This window comes from Pantherophis guttatus, chromosome 11 (assembly GCF_059756535.1).
Source record: "Pantherophis guttatus breed Tessera chromosome 11, ASM5975653v1, whole genome shotgun sequence".
In the NCBI taxonomy this organism is placed as follows: Eukaryota; Metazoa; Chordata; class Lepidosauria; order Squamata; family Colubridae; genus Pantherophis; species Pantherophis guttatus.
The window spans coordinates 25,333,669-25,357,447 of NC_142073.1; the positions used below are offsets into that span (position 1 = coordinate 25,333,669).

At 46.7% G+C, this 23,779-nt stretch overlaps 1 protein-coding gene across 1 annotated transcript; it reads right to left on the reverse strand.

Annotated features, from left to right (window-relative positions):
* Window positions 1-1,103: 1,103 nt before the first annotated feature.
* Window positions 1,104-22,404, reverse strand: GPI (glucose-6-phosphate isomerase). Its single transcript, XM_034425570.3, has 18 exons — window positions 22,178-22,404; window positions 18,486-18,576; window positions 17,582-17,650; window positions 15,062-15,181; window positions 13,319-13,402; window positions 13,087-13,233; window positions 11,392-11,463; window positions 9,152-9,196; window positions 8,849-8,902; window positions 7,576-7,636; window positions 6,140-6,183; window positions 5,646-5,798; window positions 5,236-5,365; window positions 4,134-4,210; window positions 3,000-3,128; window positions 2,443-2,518; window positions 2,275-2,341; window positions 1,104-1,571 (listed from the first exon to the last, which is right to left on the reverse strand). Exons 1-18 carry the CDS (start codon window positions 22,294-22,296, stop codon window positions 1,448-1,450), a joined length of 1,662 nt encoding a protein of 553 aa, XP_034281461.1. The 5' UTR covers window positions 22,297-22,404; the 3' UTR covers window positions 1,104-1,447.
* Between the last annotated feature and the right edge of the window lie 1,375 nt (window positions 22,405-23,779).

Below are 23,779 nucleotides of genomic sequence, written 5' to 3' on the forward strand. Positions count from 1 at the left end.
TCACTAGCACGAACACCTCAGGGTTTCCCAAAACGTCTTGGTGGTGCCAGATCGGCTACACATGGACAGACTATTTGGGGGGGGGGGGGTTTAAGGGGAACCAGGGGTTTAGTTTTGTATTGGCGCATGGGAAATGTAGATTTGCTTGACTTTACTGCAATCAGTGTCTCTTAATAAAAGTGCTTTTCACTTCAACCAAATGGAGTCGAGAGTTTTACTTCCCTAGATCAGACTGGGGCAGGTTTGACATTAAGCGGAATCTGCAATTGTGGTCAACACGGAGAGGTTGAATGCTGGAGGGAGGATTCATCCAGGTCCCCTCCTGGATTGGATCTCTGACTGCATGAAAGCTGTGGCAATCCACCAAGACCTAGTTTATTTACTAGTTTATTGGTGCAGTGGTTTGAATGCAGTACTGCAGACTAACTCTTGACAACTGCCAGGAGTTCGATCCTGATGAAGGTTGACTCAGCCTTCCATCCTTCCAAGGTCAGTAAAATGAGGACAACTCTGTAAACCGCTTAGAGAGGGCTGTAAAGCACTATGGAGTGCTGAGTGTAAGTGCTACTGCTCTTATGTGTATCTCTGGGTGGGGGGGTGTATGTGTGAGTGAGAGAGAGAGAGAGAGAGAAAATCATTCTTTTTGGACGAAGTGGCTCTTTGGAAATTGAGAGATGGAATTTGATGCCCCCAACCTGGCCTGAAGACCATTAGACATTCTCAACCTTTTCTCAAAGGGCAGAACCAGAGAAGAGAGAACAAAGGGGACGGGGCTCGGGGGGGGTCTACAATCCCTCAACATGTCCCCTTTCCAAGAAACCTCTGAATATTTGTGGATTTGTGTTACAAACCTCAACTGACAGCAATTTTCCCCCTTGTGATGACTTCTGATGTCAAAATGGACTTAATAGGAGACATTCATCAAAGAGTGTTCAATAGGGAGACCACCACGGATCTCTGGACTGGAAGTCTCGAGGTAGCTTAAAGCGTTTTTTTCTGAGGATGAAAAATCTAACTTTGCAGGGTCTCAGGATGCCTGAGTCCCTCCGTATACAGACCAAGACAATTTACAGTCCAAATAAGGAAGAACAGAAAGAGAAATGTGATGATTAATTCTGGTTTATTTCTGTGCATGTAAGACTGGGTCTTCACAAGACAACACGGAAAAGGTTTCACCACCTTCTACAGGCTGCTCCCGTCTCCACAACAGGACCAGGCACGGGGACTGACACAGAAGGGATACACATCACAGTTGCCATGAAGCAGTCATCACTAGGTCAAGTTTCTAGATTTTTAAGGATTCCTTTGCAAACACTGCTTCCAATACAACAAAGCTAACCATTAAGAACAAGGAGGCCAGAACTGTTGAGAAGTCTGGCCTGGGAAGTGGCTAACAAAGCAGCAGCTACAACAGTGATCTGGGCATCAGCCACGCAGCCTGTTGCGATCAGGCTCGGTTCTTCTTGATGAAGGCGATCAACCCGTTAGTTGAGGCATCGTGGGAGGTGACCGGTGCATCAGTTGCCAGTTCAGGCTCAATTTTCTTGGCCAGTTGTTTTCCAAGCTCAACACTTATGAAAGGAAGAGAAGGGGAAAATTCAGACTCCAGAGTGAAAGTTTTAAAACAGGCACCAAATCACCATCCCCAATTGTTCCAAAATCCCCTTGCAATATAGGAGGGGATAGCTGGGCTGAAACACTGCCTGATGTCAAAACCACACTGAAACATGTTTTGTTGTGGGAATCCAACCACAATTTATGGCTTAGCACACTGTCACAAATGTTTACAGCACAAAAACCATGTCCACTACTACACAAACATTAAATGGTAAAAAGTTACCCAACTAACTTCTTAAATGTTGAGAAAAGATTTGAATCCAAGCCTTAGAAGTTGACTCGGTCATTCAGTAACCTAAACCCTAAACTGAGAGAAAATGTACCAAAAAGAAGTTTTATGGCTATGGCCATTTGTGTTGCAGTGAAGGTGTCAACTTGTGGAGCCTTCCAATTAGGGCCCTGGTCAGAAGTAAAGACCCTGTGAAATGGGCCCAGATTCAAGTCTTTTTCTCCAAACCAGGAAGCTTACCAGTAAATTCATTTTGCCTTGTAAGGAACTCAGTACATGAATTGCCCAGAATCACTTGCTTGAGATGGGCAGCCAAACAAATTGAACTGACTACGTAAGGAGTTTCTAACGCCCAGGAAAGCAATGGATACAATCTTAGTGAGTGGAGACAAACACCATTAATAATTTGTATATGGTAGGACACTTACCCCCACTGATCATAGCTATTAATATCCCATACAATTCCTTGGACAAAGATCTTGTGTTCATACATTGCTGGAAAAAGATTGTTTTCAATGAGAGCAGTGTTAATAATAAGTCTTCTGAGACAATATATTTAAGTCAAGAAACAAAAATATGGAAGAGGAAAAACTTACCAATTAAGGCTCCAAGAATGAATGGAGTAAGTTTAGTAAAGACAATGGAATTGGTTGGGCGGTTTCCTTCGAAGACCTTTAAAGAAAGAGACAGAGGTTATGTTTCCATTTTCACACATCTGCTAGTGGTAAAACATTATATACACACAAGAATTCTCTGTTCCATCCCCAAAACACCAGACACCGCCAATTTTTCATATCCTGAAGTCAAGAAAGTTTAGGATTGGCTTCATAAACATAAACCTAGGCATCCCCAATGTTATCACCTTCCTCATAGAGAGCAGCTCGTAGTTGCAACCTCTTTGGAACAGATACCCATAATGCCTCGTGTCCCTCTGAAGAAAGCTCAAGCTTGACACAGCTCACAAATCCCAGGTGGATTAAAGGGCTCATCCTCCTAATTAACAGCAGCAGGCTAAATCAATGTATGGAATCTAGGGCACAAGTCTTGATCCCTCCCCCTTTGAGACCATCCAATCCATCATTAATTGATCAAATCAGTGAGCAAAAGGAAGGGACTCCCACTGAGATCTAGAGGAAACCTGAACTCCAAGTACCTTATGTGGAAGCAGCTTCTCCAGAGTCTCTCCACTCAGTCCAGCGGCCTGTAACTCCTGGCGAGCCTCCTCTGTTGTCTTCCCTTTCATTAATGCCTCTGTTTGAGCGAGAAAGTTGGCCAGAAGAATCTAGCAGGAAAAAGCTAGAGGTTAGAATGGCAAGTTGGGCACCTGGCCTACCGAACAGCTGGCTGGGACAAACAGCTTCTCTTCTGCTGAAGAGCAGCTACCAGGTCTGTAGGATCACCACCTGAACACCATGGAGGTGAAAGGATGCCTGCCGGGCATTCCAGGACAACAAGGCAAATGTCAAAAGGCCAAACCTAAATCTGCCCTGACTTCCTAAGGAAATTAGGAAAGCATCAAATTTACATGCAACTCCCTACACTGAGCTCTCTTATACTTTTCCCTGAAAACAGGAGAAATGGACTCACTAGAAAAGATGGAGACATTTAAATATGGCAGAGATGTAGAGATGTGTGTCTTTTCTTTTGGGGTGACTGAGGAAGACTTTTCTTTGGGGGCAAAGGGCACATTTTCACATGGGATAGTCTGGCTTCAGTTTCTCAGCTTTGCCAGTTAAAGAAATCTCTTTCTCTGGCTAAAATTCTAAAATGCCAGGACAGACGGAGGGGGACCTGATACAAGTTAAGATGACCCCATTAGCTCTGTTGGGTCACAACAGGGTCTTTGTTATTCCATGGATCCACATCCTGCCTTGTGTTTTGCCTTTCCAGCAGCCAGACTCTCTTCAAAGCCTGCAATTTGAAATGGGTCCACAAATAGGTCACCCATTCCCCTTTCTCAACATTTGCATCATTTCCTGGGGAAATAATCGTGACTAAAACAGAGAAATGACTGAAGTAGAGTCTTGTGGCAGCAGTGTAGAATATACATCTTACAATGGCAGCAACGTTACATATTATAATTTCTCAAAACAACAGAAGAAAACACAGGGCCAACACAATATTTTGAGAGTGGTGGAAGTTATCCCTGTATAAAAGAAGGGACTCATCATCTGCCCCTTTCTAATTATTGGAGGCAGGAAGGTTGCTCGCATGAACCACGATGGACCCTGGACAAAGATTAGCACAAGAAGGCTAGGAAGTTAAGGAAAAGGAAAAGTGGGCTTACCTTGTGATGCAGGCCATTTCTGATTGGATGCTGGGTCTGGGCTGGAATCAGAAAGTCACAAGGGATCATGCGAGTACCTGCAAAAAGAGGAAAAAGTCATTTTATAATAGCAGGGATATGTTGTGGCTCCGTTGCCTGAGCCTGGGCTATCGACAGATGCAAACTCTGAGAGTGGGGGAGAGGAGTTGGCAAGGCCTCCTTCTCCAGGACCCTCCTCTCTGGCAATGCCTCCGGAGGACACCGAAGGCCAAAAGATAGGCTCAGAGCCAAGCACGTCCCCGCAGCCACAGGTGGACAGTGACGAAGAAGATAAGTGCTGGCTGGACCCTCAGCAGAGGTGCAGGGAGAAGTGTGCGCAGCAGAGGGGAAGGCGTGCCAGAGATTAGCTGAGTCACTGGACCACACCCCACAGGGTATAAATGTGGGTGTGGTGGCCGGTTCAGTTTGTGACGAGCAAAAACTAGAAATAATCCATGATCTCTGCATTACTGGACTTTGCCTGCTTTATTGGACTGCATTTGGATTAATCCTTGTATTGTTGAAACTCTGCCTGCTTTATCGGAATGCTTGAAGTCTAATCTTTGTTTTATGTGAGTAAAGTCTGAATTGGCAGCTAGCCACTGGGTTGCTGCCAGCTTTATCTTCAAAGAGTTTTGTCGTGGGGCTTATTAACTCCGGGCCGTCCGTGGGGGTGCATGTGGGGACAGAACAGGATACGGAACTATTGCTGGGCTACAGGTCATCTTAGCCCATCTCTGGTCACGGTCATGCAGTCTGCTGGTGAGGCCAGCTGGACCTCAACACGATCTGGAGGGCCAGAGTCAAATCCTACCATGATTGCTGTACAGGGAAGATCACACAACTAGATTGGCCATCATAAACCTTGCGGACAAGTTCTGTGCAGTTAAGCCACACAGCTTTGTATTCTAAATGTTAGCCTATACTCACTCAACGCTCCCACAAACTAACTTGATCAAAGGTACAGTCGTTTGATCCCAAGGAACTCACATCAAAGTGGGGCTTTTCTACAGCAGCAGAGAGATCGGAGTCCAACCTTCTTTGATTGGCTAAGATGGCTAAAAAACCCACCCCTTCTCCATACCTTGATGAATCAGCTGATAGAAGGCATGCTGTCCATTGGTTCCAGGTTCGCCCCACACGATTGGTCCAGTATTATAGTTCACACGGGTGCCCTTCCTTGTGATGTACTTCCCATTCGATTCCATATCCCCCTAATCAAGAAGAGCAGAAGAACCGCCAGGCTTCCTTAGGCCTTTGAAAGGACAGGGAAGCTGGGACAAGGCCAATGGCGCAAGGCCAATGGAAGCATGTAAGGAGAGTCAGGTATTGCTTAGGAACACAGGCACCCCATGAATGCATGCAGCAACGAGACTGCCCCCCAAGGCTTAAAGTAGCCCAGGACCGCCCTCAAAGAAGCATGGCCCTCAACACCCCCCACCTCCCCTGTGAGAACCCCTTCTGCTAGAGAACCCAAAGGAGCCATCATCTCACCTGCTGAAAGTAAGCAGCGAAGCGGTGCATGTACTGGTCATAGGGCAGAAGCGCATGTGTTTCTGTGCCGTAACAGTTGATGTACCAGACCCCCAACATCGCCAGCAGCACGGGGACATTCTTCTCCAGGGGAGCTGAGCGGAAGTGATTGTCCTTTTGGGCAAGTAGTATAAAACCAGAAGTGGATTAATAGGACAAGCTGGACCCCTAGAAGATCCAGTACAAAACTCTAATGGAATACTGAGATTTTTAGGGCTTCCCAATTCATATCAACTGCTAGGAAAACCATTTAAAAAAAAAAAAAAAAAGCTAAGGCTATTTTAACCAGTGGAAATTCTAACCTAGGCCCAATAGCTCAGAATCCTGTCCTGCCAGGGCAGGGCATCATGGGCAGCCATTTGCTTGTTACACTTTGGGAAGGACCCAGATAGCCCACATCTATCACCCACTTCCCCCAACTCGAGATCAGCTGCTGAGACGAGTCAGGGACTTACCATCCAATGGGCTCCAGCAAGCAGTTTCTCAAAATTGTCAAAACCTAAATAAAATTGTTGTATTATTATTTATGTATTATTTAAAGAATCTAGGCTTTAAAGTCCAAGGCTTAATCCTACGTGCTGCTGCCCAAATAATTGCTCTCAAGATGTTTTGGAGTCAATATCCATGTGGCTTAAAGAGCCTCCCTCTGCCTGAGAAGAAGGCTCTTTGTCCACTTCCTCCAGACCATCTGCCTAACCAGGCAGGAACCTTGTATAGCAGGGGTGTCAAACTCGATTTCATTGAGGGCCGAATCAGGGTTGTGTTTGACCTCAGGGGGCCGGGGTGGGCGTGGCCAGCTGACGTCACTCCTGTCCAGGGTGCCTGTGGTAGCCTGAGGGCTCTGCCAGAGAAAACGGGCTCCCGAGCTGTTTTTGGCTGCCACGGCCTCCTGCCACCCTCTGCCAGCAAAAACAGAGCTCGGGAGCCCGATTTCTCTGCCAGAAGCACTGCAGGCCGGTCCTTCGCTGTTTCCAGGGCAGCCCTGCGGGCCAGATCTAAATATCCCGCGGGCCAGATCCAGCCCCAGGTCTTGAGTTTGACACCCCTGTTGTATAGGGATCACATGTCTGAATACCTTGAATGTGCAAATCACAATATTTTGTTATTTTTTTCTAGCTGTTTCTCTCAATTTGTGCATCACCTGGCATTGTAATATCAAAGAACCAGGTTTTTTCTTTTCCACAAGCATGCTGTGGGCCAGATGTCTGTCTGCTTCGATCCAAAAGCCCCACAGGATCTTGACTTGCTCATTTTCAAGAACTTTGTGAATTTGGTGTTCCCAGTAAATTTTGCTGCATTCAAACCCAAATGTCTGGCAAAGCTTCCAATGCATGGTATTGGAAGTCAAGGTATTGTCTCACTGGGGGATTATTACTATGATTATTATGGTTAATCTTCAATTGGATTCAGAGTCTGGGACTGGTAAAAATTTAACAGTCCAAGTCCTACCCAAGGACCCAAGAGCTCTTAAGGTAGCATCTGGCTATATAGGCAGTTCCAAGTAAGGTGGTTTTTTGCGAAGTCAGAATATCCAGGTGTAATAAGTTCAAAATTTCCATGTATCTAAGGCAACTCTATTGCTATTAGTACCATTCATTTCCTCCTCCCCCCCTCCCCCCTCCTCATTATTATGCTGTTTTGCATGTGCATTGAGTGTTTCTGTACAGGCAACTAATTCTTGGTGTTTCTAATCACACTTGGCCAAATAAATTACTCAGTTAAGCATGGAAGCACAAAAGGTTGATAGAATACTACAACCTTCTAAGATGTTTTAAAAGCATTTCTTTCCTTGGGAGACACTGATTTAAGAACGATCCAATCGGTTATTCAGCTAAACTAACTTTAATCACCCTCCGTGGAACATTCAGTTCCCAGGGAAGCAGATACATACCAATATGCAGAGCAATGGAGAGGCCAATGGCCGACCACAGCGAGTAACGTCCACCAACCCACTGCGAAAGGAAAGGGTGGGAGGAGAAACAGAGATTACATTTATCTGTGGCATAGGAGTGAAAATGGAAGCTTGGGGGGGGGGGGACGACACAAAGTCTAGAAGAGCCCTTCTCATCAGGCATGAAGAAGCACCCTGTGGCCCCCATTCCTGCTGCTGCCAGCTCTGCCCTCTCCTGGTGGCGGATAATTCTGCCAAGGGCTCATTCGAATCTGCACAAATGCCAAATGACGAATGGCCAGATGGGGAAGGGCAGAATACTTCTGAATCCCCAGGGAGATGGGGGGAGGGAGGGAAGGGGGGCATTTTGGGCACCCAAGTTCAGCCACGTTCTATACGTGAGAAGAAAACAGTCAGGTGGGACACTTGATATGTTACTAAGATTAACAAGCAGGAAAATAAATATTGCCTTCCTCCAAAAGGCAGATTACTCAGAGCAAACTTCCTAGGGCTTTGCACATGAGATGGTCAAGGCGCCCAATTTAAATGATTAGCCATACAATCAAGACTGCACTTCTACCACATACCCCGGAGCTTCCCAAACTTTATTGCCAAAGTAGTTTTGCTCCAATCACTTGGGAAATTCAGGGTTGAAGTTTCCAACAAAATGTGACCTTTAGTGGCCCAAGTGACAAGCTTTCACAGGCAAATGTCATGGCTTATAATAGCATCTTTGGATTGACCTGAAAGCAATTAAAGCTCTTTTTACCCAGCAGCTGTTTAAGCCAAAATGGGGGCAAGAACCCCCTGGCCTGGCCACTGATCAGCCCCCGGCAGGACAGCTGAGGAGCAGGAGGCTCCATGCTTCTGCAACTGCAGATGCCCAGCCCTGGCACCGCTGCTGCCACGGCAAATCCCATCTGCCGCTCTTGGCTCTTCTGCCCCGCATCCATTGCTGCTCCTGCAACGGAGGCCACATCCGGGTCAAAGTCTGAGACTGAGTTCTTGGAGCGCTGCTGCCAGAGGACGGGATCCATTGGGGGGAAGCTGATTTATATTCCAAAATGATTTGAAAAGATCTGCGAGGTGGTAAGAGAAGCTTTCTGACACCAATATTTCAACTGAATCCTGGTATTTCAGGATGTGTGTTTAATACAAGGATGCCATCCGCACGCCCGTGGAGGGGGCAAAACATACTCTACAAAAGGATGCTGGAGGTGAGAGGGAAACACTGTCCAAGTAACAAAAGTGACCCTGCACAGATTTTACTTACATCCCAGAACTCAAACATGTTTGCAGTGTCAATTCCGAAGTCTTTGACTTTAGGCTGAAATTCCAAGAGAAGAGAAAGCACACATGGAGGTTTGTAAGGTTGGATTTCCCAGACCCCCCCCCACCCCCCACCCCAAGGCCAGGCATTCGCAGGTGAAGGCTCCCAGCAATAGTTGGACATTTTTAGAAAAGCCTCCCACTTTAATTTGATCCATCAACGGGGATTTAGGGTTGTCAACCCCAAATGTCTTGTTAGTGAAATACTGCCTTGAAACTACAGATTTTTAAAATGTGATGTACTCACCCCATTGGTAGAGAGGGCAGCAAAGTGCTTGGCCACAGCAGAAGGCTTTAAATAAACCAAATAAACCAATTAGAGCAACATTACAAGTTTTTAAACATACGTTTTATGAGTTTTATGCTTTGGATACCAGGAAGGCAACTGAGGTCCTAAGAAATTGATTATTGAGCTAAGTCAGATGAATTAGGAGGATTAATATGATATGTGTGGGGATTAGAGATGCAGGTTTAGTGCAGTGTGTGCTCCACTTTCATTGGGAAATAAGGACTGAAACAACCCAAAGTCTCTAGGGAGCAGGAAGGCCCATGGCGAGCAGCCTAACACGAGAGAGGGAGGGCAAGGGACTAGAACTGACTCAGCCAAGGATAAAGGCAGGGAAGCAAAGGTCCTGAACAAGCCTAGATTAGATGCCACCCATCTGTTCTGCGGCTCCTATGTATGGATCCTTTGGTAATTTACAGATTGTTGTGGGAATCAAGAATCCTTCCCCCCTTGTCTGGGATCCCAGAAAGCTGGACACAGCCACAGGTTGCCAGCCAACCCACCTGCTGGGCTTCCCCAGTTCCCAGCATGCATTATGCACTTTGGAACACAGCCAGTTGGAGACCTGGAAAGCTGCAATCTCATTGCTGGAAAGTGTGTGTATGTGTGTGTGTATGTGTGTGTGTGTCTTTAGGCTGTCACTGGGGAACATCAGGGACACCGCAATAATACTGCTCCTGTTCTGAATGCAATTCGGAAGCATCTTCCTTTATGCCTTCAGTTGGACAGCATCACTTAAGAGTCCTCCTGGGTCACTCCAGGCCAGGGGTGTCAAACTCTATTTCATTGAGGGCCGCATCAGGGTTGTGTTTAACCTCAGGGGGCCGGGGTGGGCATGGCCAGCTCGACATCACTCCTGTCGGGGGTGCCTGTGGTGGCCCAAGTGCTCTGCCAGGGAAAATGGGCTCCCAAGCTGTTTCCAGGGTGGCCCTGCAGGCCAGATCTAAGTACCCCACGGGCCAGATGTGGCTCCCAGGCCTTGAGTTTGACACCCCTGCTCTAGGCTATAGTCCCATCCCAGAAACTCAGTAATGGGTCCTCACTGGATCCCCTGCCCTTAAAAAAACGGTCTTTTGTTCAGGATTCTATCAGCTAACTAGCCCTGCCAAAGAGAGCCTGATAGGATCCAGATAGTAGAGAAGCTCCTGGAGAATAGAAGGAATAACCAGAGGAAGCCTATTCATAGACCGTCTCTGAAAAGGCCTCTCTCCCTCTGGCCAAAGTCCAAGGAAAAGCACCCAAGTCGCCAAAGCGGCCTCAGGTTCTCTTGCGGCACAACAGACCCCTCAATGCTGCAAGGCTTTTCATAGAACAGCTTGGGTGAAACCTTTCAGGAATGGGTGCTTCACCCCAAGCAAAACTGCCTTCTTTGCCAAGTTTAATCTCACTGGGACGAATAGTGGCTCCCTCCTAAAGCAGAGCTGGGAGTCCATGGCTCGGATGCAGCTTTAGCAACCAGAGTTAAAGGTGGGCTAGGGAGGAAATGGATGCCCGTCTCTTCTGCATCTGCACTCAATGTTAGATCAGGAACTTTGGCTTGAGAGGCAAAGGGGAGGGGCAGGTTGATTTGACTTTGAATGTAGACATTCAGGTAGGATGCCAAAGTACAAACAAAACGAAACCCTTGAAAAATTCAAATTCAGAATTCAAAAATTGTGCTTCTAAAGATGGACTTCTCCAAAGATTAAAAAAAAAAGGCCTATACATATCCACAAACCTTTTCACATAAAAACTGTTTGCATGGCACCAGACAGAGGTTTTGCAGTGGTGGTCCTATCTTGTTCCCTATCTTTAAACCATTCAAAGACAAAGCCAGGCAAATTATGGGATGCTCCCAGGTAAACTGAATACCCAGAAACAGTCAGTTGAGATCCCAACTTCTCACTGGCTGTAGAGCAATCAACAACCTTCTCAGGGGACACACCCCTTTCTCTGGAAGGACAGACCCCTCTCATCCTGCTGGCATTTGGAAGCAAGTTAAAACCATCTTTTGGCTCTTAGTTGTTCCTGGCACCTCTGTTTCGTTGTTTCACTTTTCTCATTTTGAGTTATATATTTTATCTTTTTTTTTTACTCACCCAGAAGACTGGGATGGGATATATTGGAAAAAAACAAAGCCACCCAGAGTCACTCTGGACAGCTAGATGGGTAGCACATAAATCATAACATAAAATAATAAAATAAAATAAACCTTTACTTACATCTTTAGCAGCTTGAAGGAACCATTCTTTGGCAGTTTCAGCATTCGTGATTGTTTCTTGAGTGGTAAAAGTCTAGGAACCAAGAGAGAAGAAAGGGTGAAACACCTGGTCAGGTCATCTAGCAACTCAGTGCCTGGTGCAGCAAAGCCAGGGAGGAGGTTCCTTCAAAAGGCCCTTCAGGCTTCTTGTGACAGAATCAGCTGTGCAGCAGCCACAGAGACCAATGTTTAAAATCTTGGTAACCTGACTGGCTGCAGAGGGAGAATGGAGAACTGCTTAATTTTTAATCAGGTTAGCCCTAACAGATGAAGCATCTTTGTGAACAGGCCAAATAAGTTCCTTTTTGAGCTCTTCATTACCAAGGACTATAAGGAAGACCACCCAGGTTCTACAGAAAGAAATGCTAAATTCTGTGCTCTGCATAAACCATAACACTCATTGACAGGATGGTAGCATTTTGGGTATTTCATCTAGGTTCTGTCAGTTACAGAAATGAAAAACTAGATAGATATGTAAAGATATGAGTGGCATTTTTTTAAAGTTTGCTTTTTAAAAAAAACAATGAAACTATTTTGGGAGGAGGTAATGTTAATCCTCAAGGTTACATATGAATGGTTGGATAAGCAGATCCAGTGGAGAAGATTGTTTCCTAATCAGCTGCATAATTATGTCATAAAATACAGTCATTTCTCATTTAGTGGCTACTTCATTTGGTGATCATTCACAAGTTCAGCAGTAATTTTTTAAAAAGATCTGATCAGTGCATGCCCTTAAAATCAATTTTCTGTATCCAACAACAACATGGCAGAATGAGAGTAAGACAGACACAGCTGCAGAAGAAAACTTGATCTTAAGGAATTGCAGTTGCTAAAGAAGCAGATGATATAGGCCAAGTTTGGCTAAGAGGCAGATTGCCCGAAACTCATAAACAATAGCCAAGTTGCCTGCTTAAATAGGGCATAGAGGGGGTGGGGAGGCAATCACCAATAATTCCAAGTTTTAAAATCAGCTGTTAGAAAATGGGACTACACACATTTCTCCACAGATATGCCTTGGGGCTCTGGTGGCTTTTACCCCAATTGCATGAAGGGTTCCAAATGGATTGTTTCCTTCTCCGAGTAATGAACAAGTATGTTTGTAATTAATACAGTTAAAGTGTTGAATTAAGTCAAAAGAACTAAAAATGTGCAAATGTTAAACAGGTTGAAGCAGAATCGTTAAAGATTCAGACCAGCATTGATTTGTAGTGGCTTGGAGTTCTATTGTTTTTAGAAGGGATTACAAGGAATGAGGCAGTGCACAAATTACACTTTGCATCCATCACACTTCACAAAACATTGCAGTGGCTATATACATAGTTTTGCTATCATTTGAACTAAAGGTGAAGCAAAGATAAACAAGATGCCTCATCCTCATAACCCTCAACAGAGGGACTGGCCCTGGCTGGCTGGTCTTTCAATGACTGAGCTGGCCCCCCTGGAGAATAAAACAGGAAGCAAGCCAGTTGCTAATCCCACTTTAGTCTTCGTATGGATGAAAAAATTAATGCCTAGGGCTCACCAACACTTTGAATCTTTTCCACCACATTAATGACCCTGAACTGCTTCAGCAAAGCTCACCTTCCAGATTGCCAAGAAAGGCAGAGACTGCTGAAAGAATGGGGGGGAAAGTCCCCTTCCCCAGAGCAGGACATACCTTGGAGGCAATGATGAAGAGCACCGTCTCGGGATTCAGCTCCGCAAGAGTTTTGGCCATGTGAGTGCCATCAATGTTGGACACAAACCAAACTCGAGGGCCTCCCTTGGAATAAGGCTTCAGCGCTTCGGTCACCATGAGGGGCCCCTAGATGAAGAAGACAAGCCTTGAACATGCTCTACTCCGGAACTCGCCAGTCCTGTCCAGGCAGACACGGCAGAGACTCACTCACCAAATCAGAACCACCAATGCCAATGTTGACCACATCCTTGATGGCTTTTCCAGTATAGCCTTTCCAGTCACCGCTACGGACTTTCTGTAAGAAAGGAGACAACAGCCCGTTCAGAAAGTATGGTTTGCCTCTTGGACACAGGGAGGACCACCAGGTTTTAAAACTTTGCTTTAAAAAATGCTGTGCCTTTTGAATGAATGCCTTAATATTGTGATAATGGGGAAGCCCAATCTGCTCATTTGAGTAAACCTGCAAGGTAGTTTTTACAATTCTGTGGTCCTAATTTGACTCCAAATCTTCGATCTGTGATTTAGCCTATTTTTCTTATTCTGCTTTTTTATGCTAGAAATTTTTCCATGGGCCTTTCTCTTCATGACTCAATTCTCCCTCCCCAGCCCAACCCCTGGCCTTCCCCAATGTATGCCGCTATACTGTAATTCCACAACGAACAAGGCTACCTTGCTCTTTAGACCCAAACTGTAGGTCCACCACACTGCATTTTATGAGGGTTACAGCTAATAGCAATCACACTTAAGACTTATCTACCACTTCACAGTGCTTTCCAGCCCTCTCTAAGCGGTTTACAGAGTCAGCCTCTTGCCCCCAACAATCTATGTCCTCATTTTACCCACCTCGGAAGGACGGGAGGCTGAGTCAACCTTGAGCCTGGTGAGAGTTGATCTGCCAAACTACAGGCAGGCGGCAGGCAGCAGAAGTAGCCTGCAGTACTGCACTCTAACCACTGCGCCACCACGACTCTTAATACTCAATGACTATCTGTTTGGGGACTGTTCAAAGTTACAATGATGCTGAACTAGACTAATGATCTGTGCCCAAAGCAGTACATGCATCCCCCCATGTGATCACAATTCAGGCCCGGCAACCCACCCACACTTATGACCCCAGGGGCACTTCAATTCCCTCCATCTATGCTGCTTTGGCCCCCTGTGCGCCGTAACCTCCTATGCTATCCTAGCCCCTGCCGTCCTAGCTGACCCCTCCATCTTCTTGCTCCCGCTGCTGACGAAGCATGCCCAGAGTGGCCCTTTGCTAGGCAGCTGTTGGCTGTTCCAGCCTTCCAGAAGCTGCGTGTGGCCTTCTTCAAATCCTGGGAAGCCTTCTCAGAAGGTTCAGAAGCCTTCTAAAGGCTTGGAAGGCAGCCATGGGCTCTTAGAGAACGGTGTGAGTGGCCTTGTGGAGAAGGCCTGGCCTGGCCAGCAGCTGCCTTCAGAAGGCCATGATGGACAAGGCTCGTCAACGGCAGGACCAAGTGAACAGTGAAGGTTGAGTGCAGTGCAGCGTGGGCATCTGGGCAGGACTTCTGGGCGGGAGAGGCAGCTAGTGGAACTTTCTGGGCGTTTGATGCTTCCCTGGGTGTGGCACCTTTTTGGTGTGCTAAGCAGGGTAGATGCAGCCTCTTTCCCTGGCCGCCTTGTGCTCAGGCCACATTGCAGTGCCCACCAACCTGTGCGTGGCCTGCGCTGAGCCTCCAAGGCTTTACCTGGGACTCCGTCTGCTTAACCAGCAATTCTCGCTTAACAATGGTGGCAGCTGGGATTGTGGTTGTTAAGCCAAATGGCCACATTTTGAATCTCACTTTACCATTTTACCTAGTGCCTGAAATTCCAGTCCCAATTGTGGTCATAAGTCAAGGAGTACCTATATATGGATATGTTACAGCAGTATACTACCAGTATGTGTAATAGAGACAGTCCTTGGTTAGTGACAGGAAATGCTTTATACCTGACAGAAATTCTTCATCTTCTCCAATACTTGGTTTACTTCTGGAACAACATCTTTGCCTTCAACTAAGATTGGAGTATTTGAGCGATTCCGGAGAGCAATGTGAAGCACAGCTCGGTTCTGCACCAGGAAGCAAGGAGAGGAGAGTGAAAGGAAGTTCAGCCCCCTCGGCTACCCAACAGAGACCTCCAGCACAAATGCCACTCTGCTGGGCATTCACCCAGAATAACCGTTGATCTAAAAACCAATGTAAGCAAAGACTAATCCCTCTTCCTCTCACCTCGCCATTCCCACAATCCCCTCAGGAAAGACTTGAAGCTTCTTTGGCCTGGTTCCTCCTACAGCATTTCTTGATTCTTGACTGGTGACCTCTCCAGAGGGGGCTGCTTGCCTGTTTTCTCTAAAGGCAGGCACCCTACTTCGTTTATTTACAATATTTTATACTGCCCCAATTACTTGATTTTCAGCAGTTCACAACACAAACATAGAAGAACCGATCAATTAAAGACTATAAATGTAATGTAGCTCAAAATTGCTCAGGTCAGAGCCTGTCATAGCTTCCTGGGATACCAAGCGCTGGGGGAGCAACCACAGACAGGCTGCACAGGATCCTAACCACCACCGAGGAAGCCCGTGTCCCTTTTGCCTGTTGCAGTGACAGGGACCTGAGCAAGCCTTCTCTTGATGGTCTTACAAGATCACGTGTAAGTAACCAGGCACTGCACAGGCATGACTGGTGCTGTCTCAGTGTCTGGAAATTGTGACAGCCAGAGGGGCAGGAGGGAATGCCAACCGCTAGACTTAGCTAGAATTTCTCCAGACAATCGGATGCTTGCAGCCCCCTAAACTAGCTTGGAGAACTATGGCTGCATGAAGGTTGATTGCTTTTCTCTATAAAGTCTTAATAGGTTTTTCCAAATCAAACACAAACATTTTAGAAAACTTAGTAAAAAGCATTTTACTAAGATTCTGCTAACATACTTCTCTCATCTTAATGCGTAGGCTAAGGCAGTAGGCAGCTTGTCCTTACAAGTCAGCCGGCAATTTTTATTTTCACCAGCAAGCCATCAATTATCTGAGCCCAATGGCTAGCATATCCCATCACTGCACATTCTGGTCCCCAAATCTGGAGGCTCCCGGTTGGAAGAAGCCTCGGTTACTGGAGATTCTTCAGAAACTATTTAAATATTGGTTTTACTTTTGTGCAGCTATTACACAACCAAGTAACGAACATAAGCTGAGAGTTAGAGAAGAGGAACTTCAGTGGATTCCTCTGCCACCACCGAGGAACTTGCTTTGCTCATGTAATTCCTCCAAGATGTATTTTAAGCTACCAGGCGGCCTCCCAAAGAGCACCGGGTCATTTGGCTTTGCAGAAGCAAAGTGTTTCATAACAAGTGGTCAAGGCATTTCGTGTGCATCTTTTCAGAACTTCTGACTATCAATACTACACAATTCTGCTCAGATGACATTGCCAAAACCAGTTGGCAGACTTTATGTAAGCATTTTGGATATAACTGATAAGCTGCCCAGTCCGCTTGTAAGGGAGATGGGTGGCATAGGAATTTAATAAATAAAAATAGTTGTATCAAGTCCTCATAATGTGTGTGTAATAAACCTATTTACTCTTAATCTCAAGCCTCCAAAACCAGATCATAACTGTTATTTCCTCTGCTGATGTGACCACTGCATTATTTGTGGTCTCTGCATTTGGGGGGGAAGAAAATGCCCCTTGGCCCCTGGAAGGTTGTGCTTCTTGACCTGAGGCCTTATCCTACTCCTTCCAGACTGGAGTGGAAGAAAAAGAAGGACCTATTATACCACCTGAATGCCATGGGGAGGCATGTCTCCATCCCCAGATTTTAGAGGCTCACGGGATGTGCAAAACAAGGCAGGGGAGGCAAGAGGTGCGGTTTCTGCATTCTTTCCATTCTTTCCTCTACCTCCAGTAGGCACAGCAGGCTGCAGTTTCCCTTGGGTAGCCAAGTCCCACATTGTCCCTGGGTCTGCTGTACGAATGCCCTACTTCTCCTCTGGATCCGAAGGAAAAGGGCTTGGGACAGAGCAGTTGCCAGCAGCCAGGGCAGGACATTTTCTCTGTATAGCTGCTGGATGCATCTGGCCCATTTCCAAACACCCTAAATATGGCCTATGCTCTTCAGTTTGAGGAGAGTTATCTTCCACTTTTTCACACATTTGTATTTATATCTTGGGTCTTGGATAAAAATATCCAGTGATGCTAGACACCAGCTTCCTCCCCCTCCCAAGGAGATCGCGTTTCATAGATAAGCACCCAGCCCTGGCCAGACTGGCCTGTCAAATTATTTTTCTGTACTACTTAAGAACCCTAAATTGTTCTAATCCAGTTGCTTACAGCTATTAATCCTTAAAAAGAGTTGAAATCCGTTGATCGGATGGACTGATAAAAGCAACCAGATCATGGCACACCCTTCTAGCCCGAAGCCTTAAGGTTTCACAAGCATGAAAAACCTTCAGATCATGGATAAGAACAGCTCATACCTCAGTGAAGTTGATTTTTTCTCCCGTGAACATTTGCTCTCTAGCTTTTTCAACACCTCTTGATTTGGCCTGAAAGTCAAAGGAACTATTTAATGTAGGAAATAATAGGCTTTCCAAATCCTCCAGCACAAATCAGATAAATAGCTGATCCATTTCCCACACTTAGTCAACGATCTCTAGGTAGCTGAGCTGACCTTTTGTCTGGGAACTCAAGGGAGCCCTATATAGCTCTCCTCTTTCTCATCTACTCTCTTAACAGCATCCCTGCCAGATGGGCTAGGCTGAAAAACAGGCCCAAAGTCACCCCATGCATTTTCCACAGTGGAAGGTGGGCTGGAACCTGGGTATCTGAGGTGCAAGTCCAACCCATTACCATTGCTGGTTATCAGGAGGGTGGTGCATTAATGCCAGAGTCCTTTTCTGCTTGTTTTCCTTAAATTAGGACTCAGCATATCACAGACTCCTAGTCAAAAGGAGGGTACTGAATTCACCCCTTGCACATGGCAGAAATCCAACTTCCCTGACAGAGAACCACTTTTTGTACATGTCTAGGAAAGGGAAAAGTAAAATATTGTTAGGAAAGTCAGGTCAAAGCCCAAAAATACCTCCTGTGTTCTGGGCAAGTGGGTTAGTGGAGGCAAGTGGTATATGCAGGGCTTTATAAAGAGGAGTAGCTAAAGTCCAACATGCCAGAGCCTAGAAATATGTAAACATCACACTCTACCAATTCATTAATGTTTGTATTTGGAGGAGTTTCATTTCAGATTATCTATAAAATGAGCTGGCTTTTGTGGAGATTGTTATTTACTTATGGTTCATTGTAAAAAGCACATGCAATGCAGATGATACATAAATGTGACCAAAAGTTATAAAACATTATTGTAGACATAGCGGATTAAATTACCAGTTCCACCAGCAACTTCATAACTTCTTCTGTAACAAGATTCTTCGAATAGTCCACCAAGATGTCCCCATGCTCTGTCTTCAGGGTCACACTGCAAGAGAGCAAGCAACTCCATTACATAAACGAATATCCTACCACTTATCTAAGAAAGGAAGATATGTAACGAAGGAGAATCCTAATAATCCTCTAATCCAAATAGGAGCATAAGAAGAGGCAGCAGACAAATGATAGATACCTAAAGCAGGTAACATCATCAGTGCAAACTGCACTCCTTACTAGCACTGATGTTACCTAGTTCAGGTAATGAAATGTTTGCAAGAAAACAAGCTCAGAGAGCTCCAATGACCCCTCATTTCAACCCAGAGCTACAAATATTCTCGGTTATAGGACAGGTATGATTTTCTATTCCAGGCAAAACAGAATGGGACCTGAAATCACAGAAATGGCGAGGAATACGAAGGAGTCCCAGAGTTAACCAAACCCCAGAGGTTATTCCTCTCAGTCTGTGAAAGTTTACCCCCCCCTCCACCACATGCTTTCTCTCCTCGTGCTCATTTTCCCATGCACTCTCCAAGTAACCAAGTGCTCAGAGAAAAATAAGCATGTAATGTATGACATGAAAAATCTGAAAAATCAGGGGCAACTTGTCTTTCTTCAAGTTCAAAAATTCTTCTAAAACTGAAGAATTTTTGCCTTCACTTGAAGAAAGATAAGAAAATGTCTCCATAGAATATCAAACAGGAACAGAATTCACTGGGAATCCTGTGCCTTTGATACCAAGGTGAGCACCCCACAGTTATTGTCCTTGCACAGCTCCTCGTCATTCTCCTTCCAAGGTCTAGCTGGACTTCAAGCCGCTCACTCCTATGCAATTCAAAAATTTTGAAAATTAGTGTACAGTATAGACTGGAAACTTTTTTGTTAGGGTTTATGCATAAGGAACGCGGTGACTCAGTGGCTAAGATGCTGTGCTTGTCAATCAAAAGGTCGGCAGTTCAGTGGTTCGAATCCCTAGTGCCTCGTAACAGGGTAAGCTCCTGTTACTTGTCCCAGCTTCTGCCAACCTAGCAGTACGAAAGCACGTAAAAAATGCAAGTAGAAAAATAGGTGGGAAGGTAACAGCATTCCGTGCGCCTTTGGTGTTTAATCATGCCAGCCACATGATCACGGAGATGTCTTGGGACAGCGCTGGGTCTTTGGCTTTGTAACGGATGAGCACCGCCCCCTAGAGTTGGGAACAACTAACACGTATGTGTGAGGGGAAGCTTTACCTTTATATGGATAAAATAGTGGAAAGATCTCATGGTGTTTTGTTGTTATGTAAGAATAGAAACACAACCTTTATTTGCTCAGCTTTGGAAAGATCCTATGACATCCATAAATGGTTAATAAGAACAGAACTAGCAACAGTTTTCATGAGAGAAAAATCACTGAAGAAATTCATCTATAATTCAAGGGAAATTCAGCGCTCCATGTCATAGGACCTGGATATCGAGACCGCGCGCTGCCACCAATGGTCTCCCACCGACCTGTGCGCTCCCGCAGAGAGGGCCTCCTCAGGGTGCCATCGGCCAAACAATGTAGACTGGTGGCCCCCAGGGGGAGAGCCTTCTCTGTGGGGGCACCTGCCCTCTGGAATCAACTGCCCCCAGAGATACGAAGAATTCAAGACTTCGGTGCCTTCTGCCGTGCCCTGAAGACCTTCCTTTTTCAGCAAGCCGGGCTGGCTTAACACTTTTTAAAATGTTTTTAATAGCTTTGTTATTGTTCTTTTAATTTTGGGGCCAAACATATATATATCTTCTTAAATTGGTTTTAATGTTTGTATTTATGTTTTTACTTTGGCTGTACACCGCCCTGAGTCCTTCGGGAGAAGGGCGGTATATAAATTTGATGATAAAAAAATAAAAAATCCCTTTGTGGCCTTTTTGCAAGAGATAAATCAAATTTTGACATATGGATCTGTTGATTGTTAAAATTTAAAAAGGGGGAAAGAATTACTATTTTCCCTTCTATCCCTGGAAGAAGTCAGAAGCCATTCTTTGTGTATTTGTGTTTTCTTTTCTTTTTAAATACCTTTTTCACACTTCTATCTCTATTCTCTCTTTACTCTTATAGTTTCTATTGTTTGTTGTTTTTTTACACGTACATAATAAAAGTGTAGCTAATTATGTTGAAAAGTTACTGGTCTTTGCAACAGATATAAAAAAGTGAGGAAAGTAAAGAAAAATAGTGAGGAAAAAATGTTATTTATTGTATCAAAAGTTCTAATGCATTTCCAAGGAGCCATCTTTCATTAGGAAATCAAATGAATTGGGGAGCTTATAAAAAGTGGATACTCATTTCCTAATTTTATTTTGCGGCTATTTCCATAAATGTAACAGATCTGTCAAAGAAGACTGGACTGGACCAAAGAAGGGGCATTTTAGAAAATGCTTTATTTATACCTTGCCAAGACTACTGTACCTCTTACTCAAGGAGGCAAAACCTTCCACAAAAATATTCAGTCAAACCATAAAAAATATATTTCAAACAAGACATGAGAATCCAGATTTTCTGGATGGGTGGATATTTTCTGTGGGCAAGTGTTCCTTCCGGGCATGTTTCTGGCACAAGGGTTTTGAAAGCGGCTTGCCCTTGCCTGCTTTTCTGGCAGTTTTCAAGGTCACCCAGGTGGCTTTGTGCCAAAAGAACCAGGATTCTAGGTTAGTAGGCAGGTGCCTTAAGACTACCCCAAACTGACCCTCTGGACAGAGAAGGCAGGAGAAATCTCTCCAGGGCAGAAAACCATTTTTAGAGCTACTTCCTGTTTCTCTTAAAATTTTGAAAGTCATTTTGCAACTTCGGTACCGGAATTGTGGGGAAATTCTACCGAAAACCACCAAAACTAGTTCAGTAACGAGCTTATTAGCCTCTGAAGGGGGAAGGCAGAGGAGCGTCGGTTGTGGAGAAGCAATAAGCCGCCTCTGCCGCTAACTTCAGGGCAACTGAGCCCCCCAAAGAGGAAAGCAACAGTCCGGCTTCGGCTAGAGCCGGGAGCTGCTCGGAGGCCAAGGCGGGAATTCAGAAACGGTTTCCAGCTTCGCTGGGTTTGTGCGAATCCACGGAGACCCCCGGGGGCACCGACGCCCACCGAGGCGCCCAGAGGCCGCAAAGGCAGCGACGGGCTTCTTGGCGACGGTCCCGCTTTAGGAGCCGCTGCCGACCCAGCCGCAGCTTCAGCCGCGCTCTCAGGGCCCACAAAGGGCAGCTTCCCTCAGCTCCCTCCGGGCGCAGAGGGGGCCAAGGGAGGGCCGCCGCCACAACTGCCGACTCACCGCCCCGGCAGAGAGAGAGACAGAGAGAGAGAGAGAGAGAGAGAGACCCCCCCGGGCTTCCTTCTTCCCTCCAGGCCCCAGCAGCCTCCCCTCCCCCCTCCCCCTCCCGCCCTCGCGCCCCGCCCTCTCAGGCCCCTTCCAGGCAAAAGCGCCCCCGGCCCCCCGCCCGCCCGCCCGCCCGCCCTGCCGAAGCCGCCCGGGAGCTGCGGAGCCTTTGCGGCCGGCTCGGCCCTCCGCGCCCCGGACCTCTAGGCCGCCGCCCGAACCCTTTAGCCCCGGCCGACCTTCCCCCGAAGCTGCCCCGCTTTGCGGAGGGTCCGGCTCGGCCTGCGGGGCGCCGGTGGCGGGGAAGGAGGCCGGCGGGAGGGAGCCCACCTGAGCTTGTGGAAGCGCTCGGGGTCTTCCTGGAAGAGCTTCCGCAGCACCAGCTGCCCGGCGTGGGCCCGCTGCCATTCGGCCAGCCTCTGGAAGCAGGGATCGGCCGAGAGCGCCATGCTGCGTCGGGGAGCCCGGCAGGAGGAACGGGAGGAGGGGGGGGCGGAAGGGGCGCGCGGGCGCTTTTGGCCGAGACAGGGAGCTCCGCCCCCTCTCTCGCCCCGCCCCTCCGGGGGCGGCGCTGCCGTTGCTGCTAATACAGGGGGAGGAGGGGGCACGCGGGCGCTTTTGGCCGAGACAGGGAGCTCCGCCCCCGCATCGCCCCGCCCCTCGCCCCGCCCCTCCGGGGGCGGTGCTGCCGGTGCTGCTAATACAGGGGGAGGGGGAGGAGGGGGGGCACGCGGGCGCTTCTGGCCGAGATCGGGAGCTCCGCCCCCTCTCCCGCCCCGCCCGTCCGGGGCCGGCGCTGCCGTTGCCGCTGCTGCGCGAGGAGGAGGAGGAGGAGGAGGAGGGGGCGGCTCCCGTGGGTCACCTCAGGCCTCCGGGCCAGTCCGGGTCGCCCTTTCGTCTGAAGAGACGCGCCCGGCTCGCCTTCGCGTGTCGTGTGAATCCCGATGGTGGCTGACTCGATTAAAGCTTGAGGAGAAGAAGAGCTGGCGAGTTTTGGGTGACTCTGTGGGAAACAGAGGCGGCGGCGGCTGCTGCTGCTGCCACCTGCTACCTCAGTAACGGTCAGGAGAGCTGGTGGCCTGTGAGGAAAATACCCCCCCAGGGGCCTCTCATCTCGCGGAGGGAGGAGGCCGAAGCTTGAGAGCTGTAGGTAGGAAGGAAGGTCTCTGCTAGGCTAGAAAGCGGCCCTGATCAGGATTGGCCGATAAGGGGGCTACTCTGGAGACCCCCTCTAGGAACGAGGCCCAGAGACCCAGGACCTCTGCAAATAAGGGCAGAGGGGAGATTATGGTCACTTTAAACCAGAGGCCTTCAAATCTGGCAGCTTTGAGACTTCTGGGAGTTGAAGTCCACAAGTCTCAAAGCTGCCAAGTTTGAAGAGAGACTTTAGGCGCTTCGGGTCGCCTGGGTACTAAGCCAAGGAGGGAAAAGTGGGAGGGAAATTAGGGAATATATATTAGGAGGCAATGAGTCAAATCAAATCAAAGCTTTATTGTCAATGCACAACATGTGTACAATGAAATGGAATATAAGGGAAACCTATTGATGATTTCACTGTACCTTTTTTTTAAAACAAATTTTATTGGGTTTTTTTTTCTTTCACACATTTTATGAACAGAGTATTGGCCAAATCATATCTTATATAATTTATCATATCCAAATACACTTTACATAATTTCAGTTTCTGCCAAAGTAACTGGCAGAAATTCCCTACTTTTTTATCTTGTCTTAATACTTCTATACTTATTATATAAACAGTATCACCATCCGCCTTCAAATCCTAATTTCATTTTATCCATTGTTAATCATATATACTCTCTTTTAACTTTCATATTAGTTCATTCTTCATCCTAGTAAGTTTGAGTATACTCAGGGTTGCCCTTCTACCATTCCATCTCTTATTTTACAACACTTCTCCTTCTCGCTTTCCCT

Excerpts from the sequence above, each read along its gene's own strand:
- GPI (XM_034425570.3), bottom strand. The coding sequence starts at position 22,296 with ATGGCGCTCTCGGCCGATCCCTGCTTCCAGAGGCTGGCCGAATGGCAG. Across the intron at positions 7,637-8,848 it reads ACATGTTTGAGTTCTGGGAT|TGGGTTGGTGGACGTTACTC; the intron begins GTAAGTAAAATC and ends TTCCTTTCGCAG. Across the intron at positions 4,211-5,235 it reads CTATCAGCTGATTCATCAAG|GTACTCGCATGATCCCTTGT; the intron begins GTATGGAGAAGG and ends CTCTTTTTGCAG.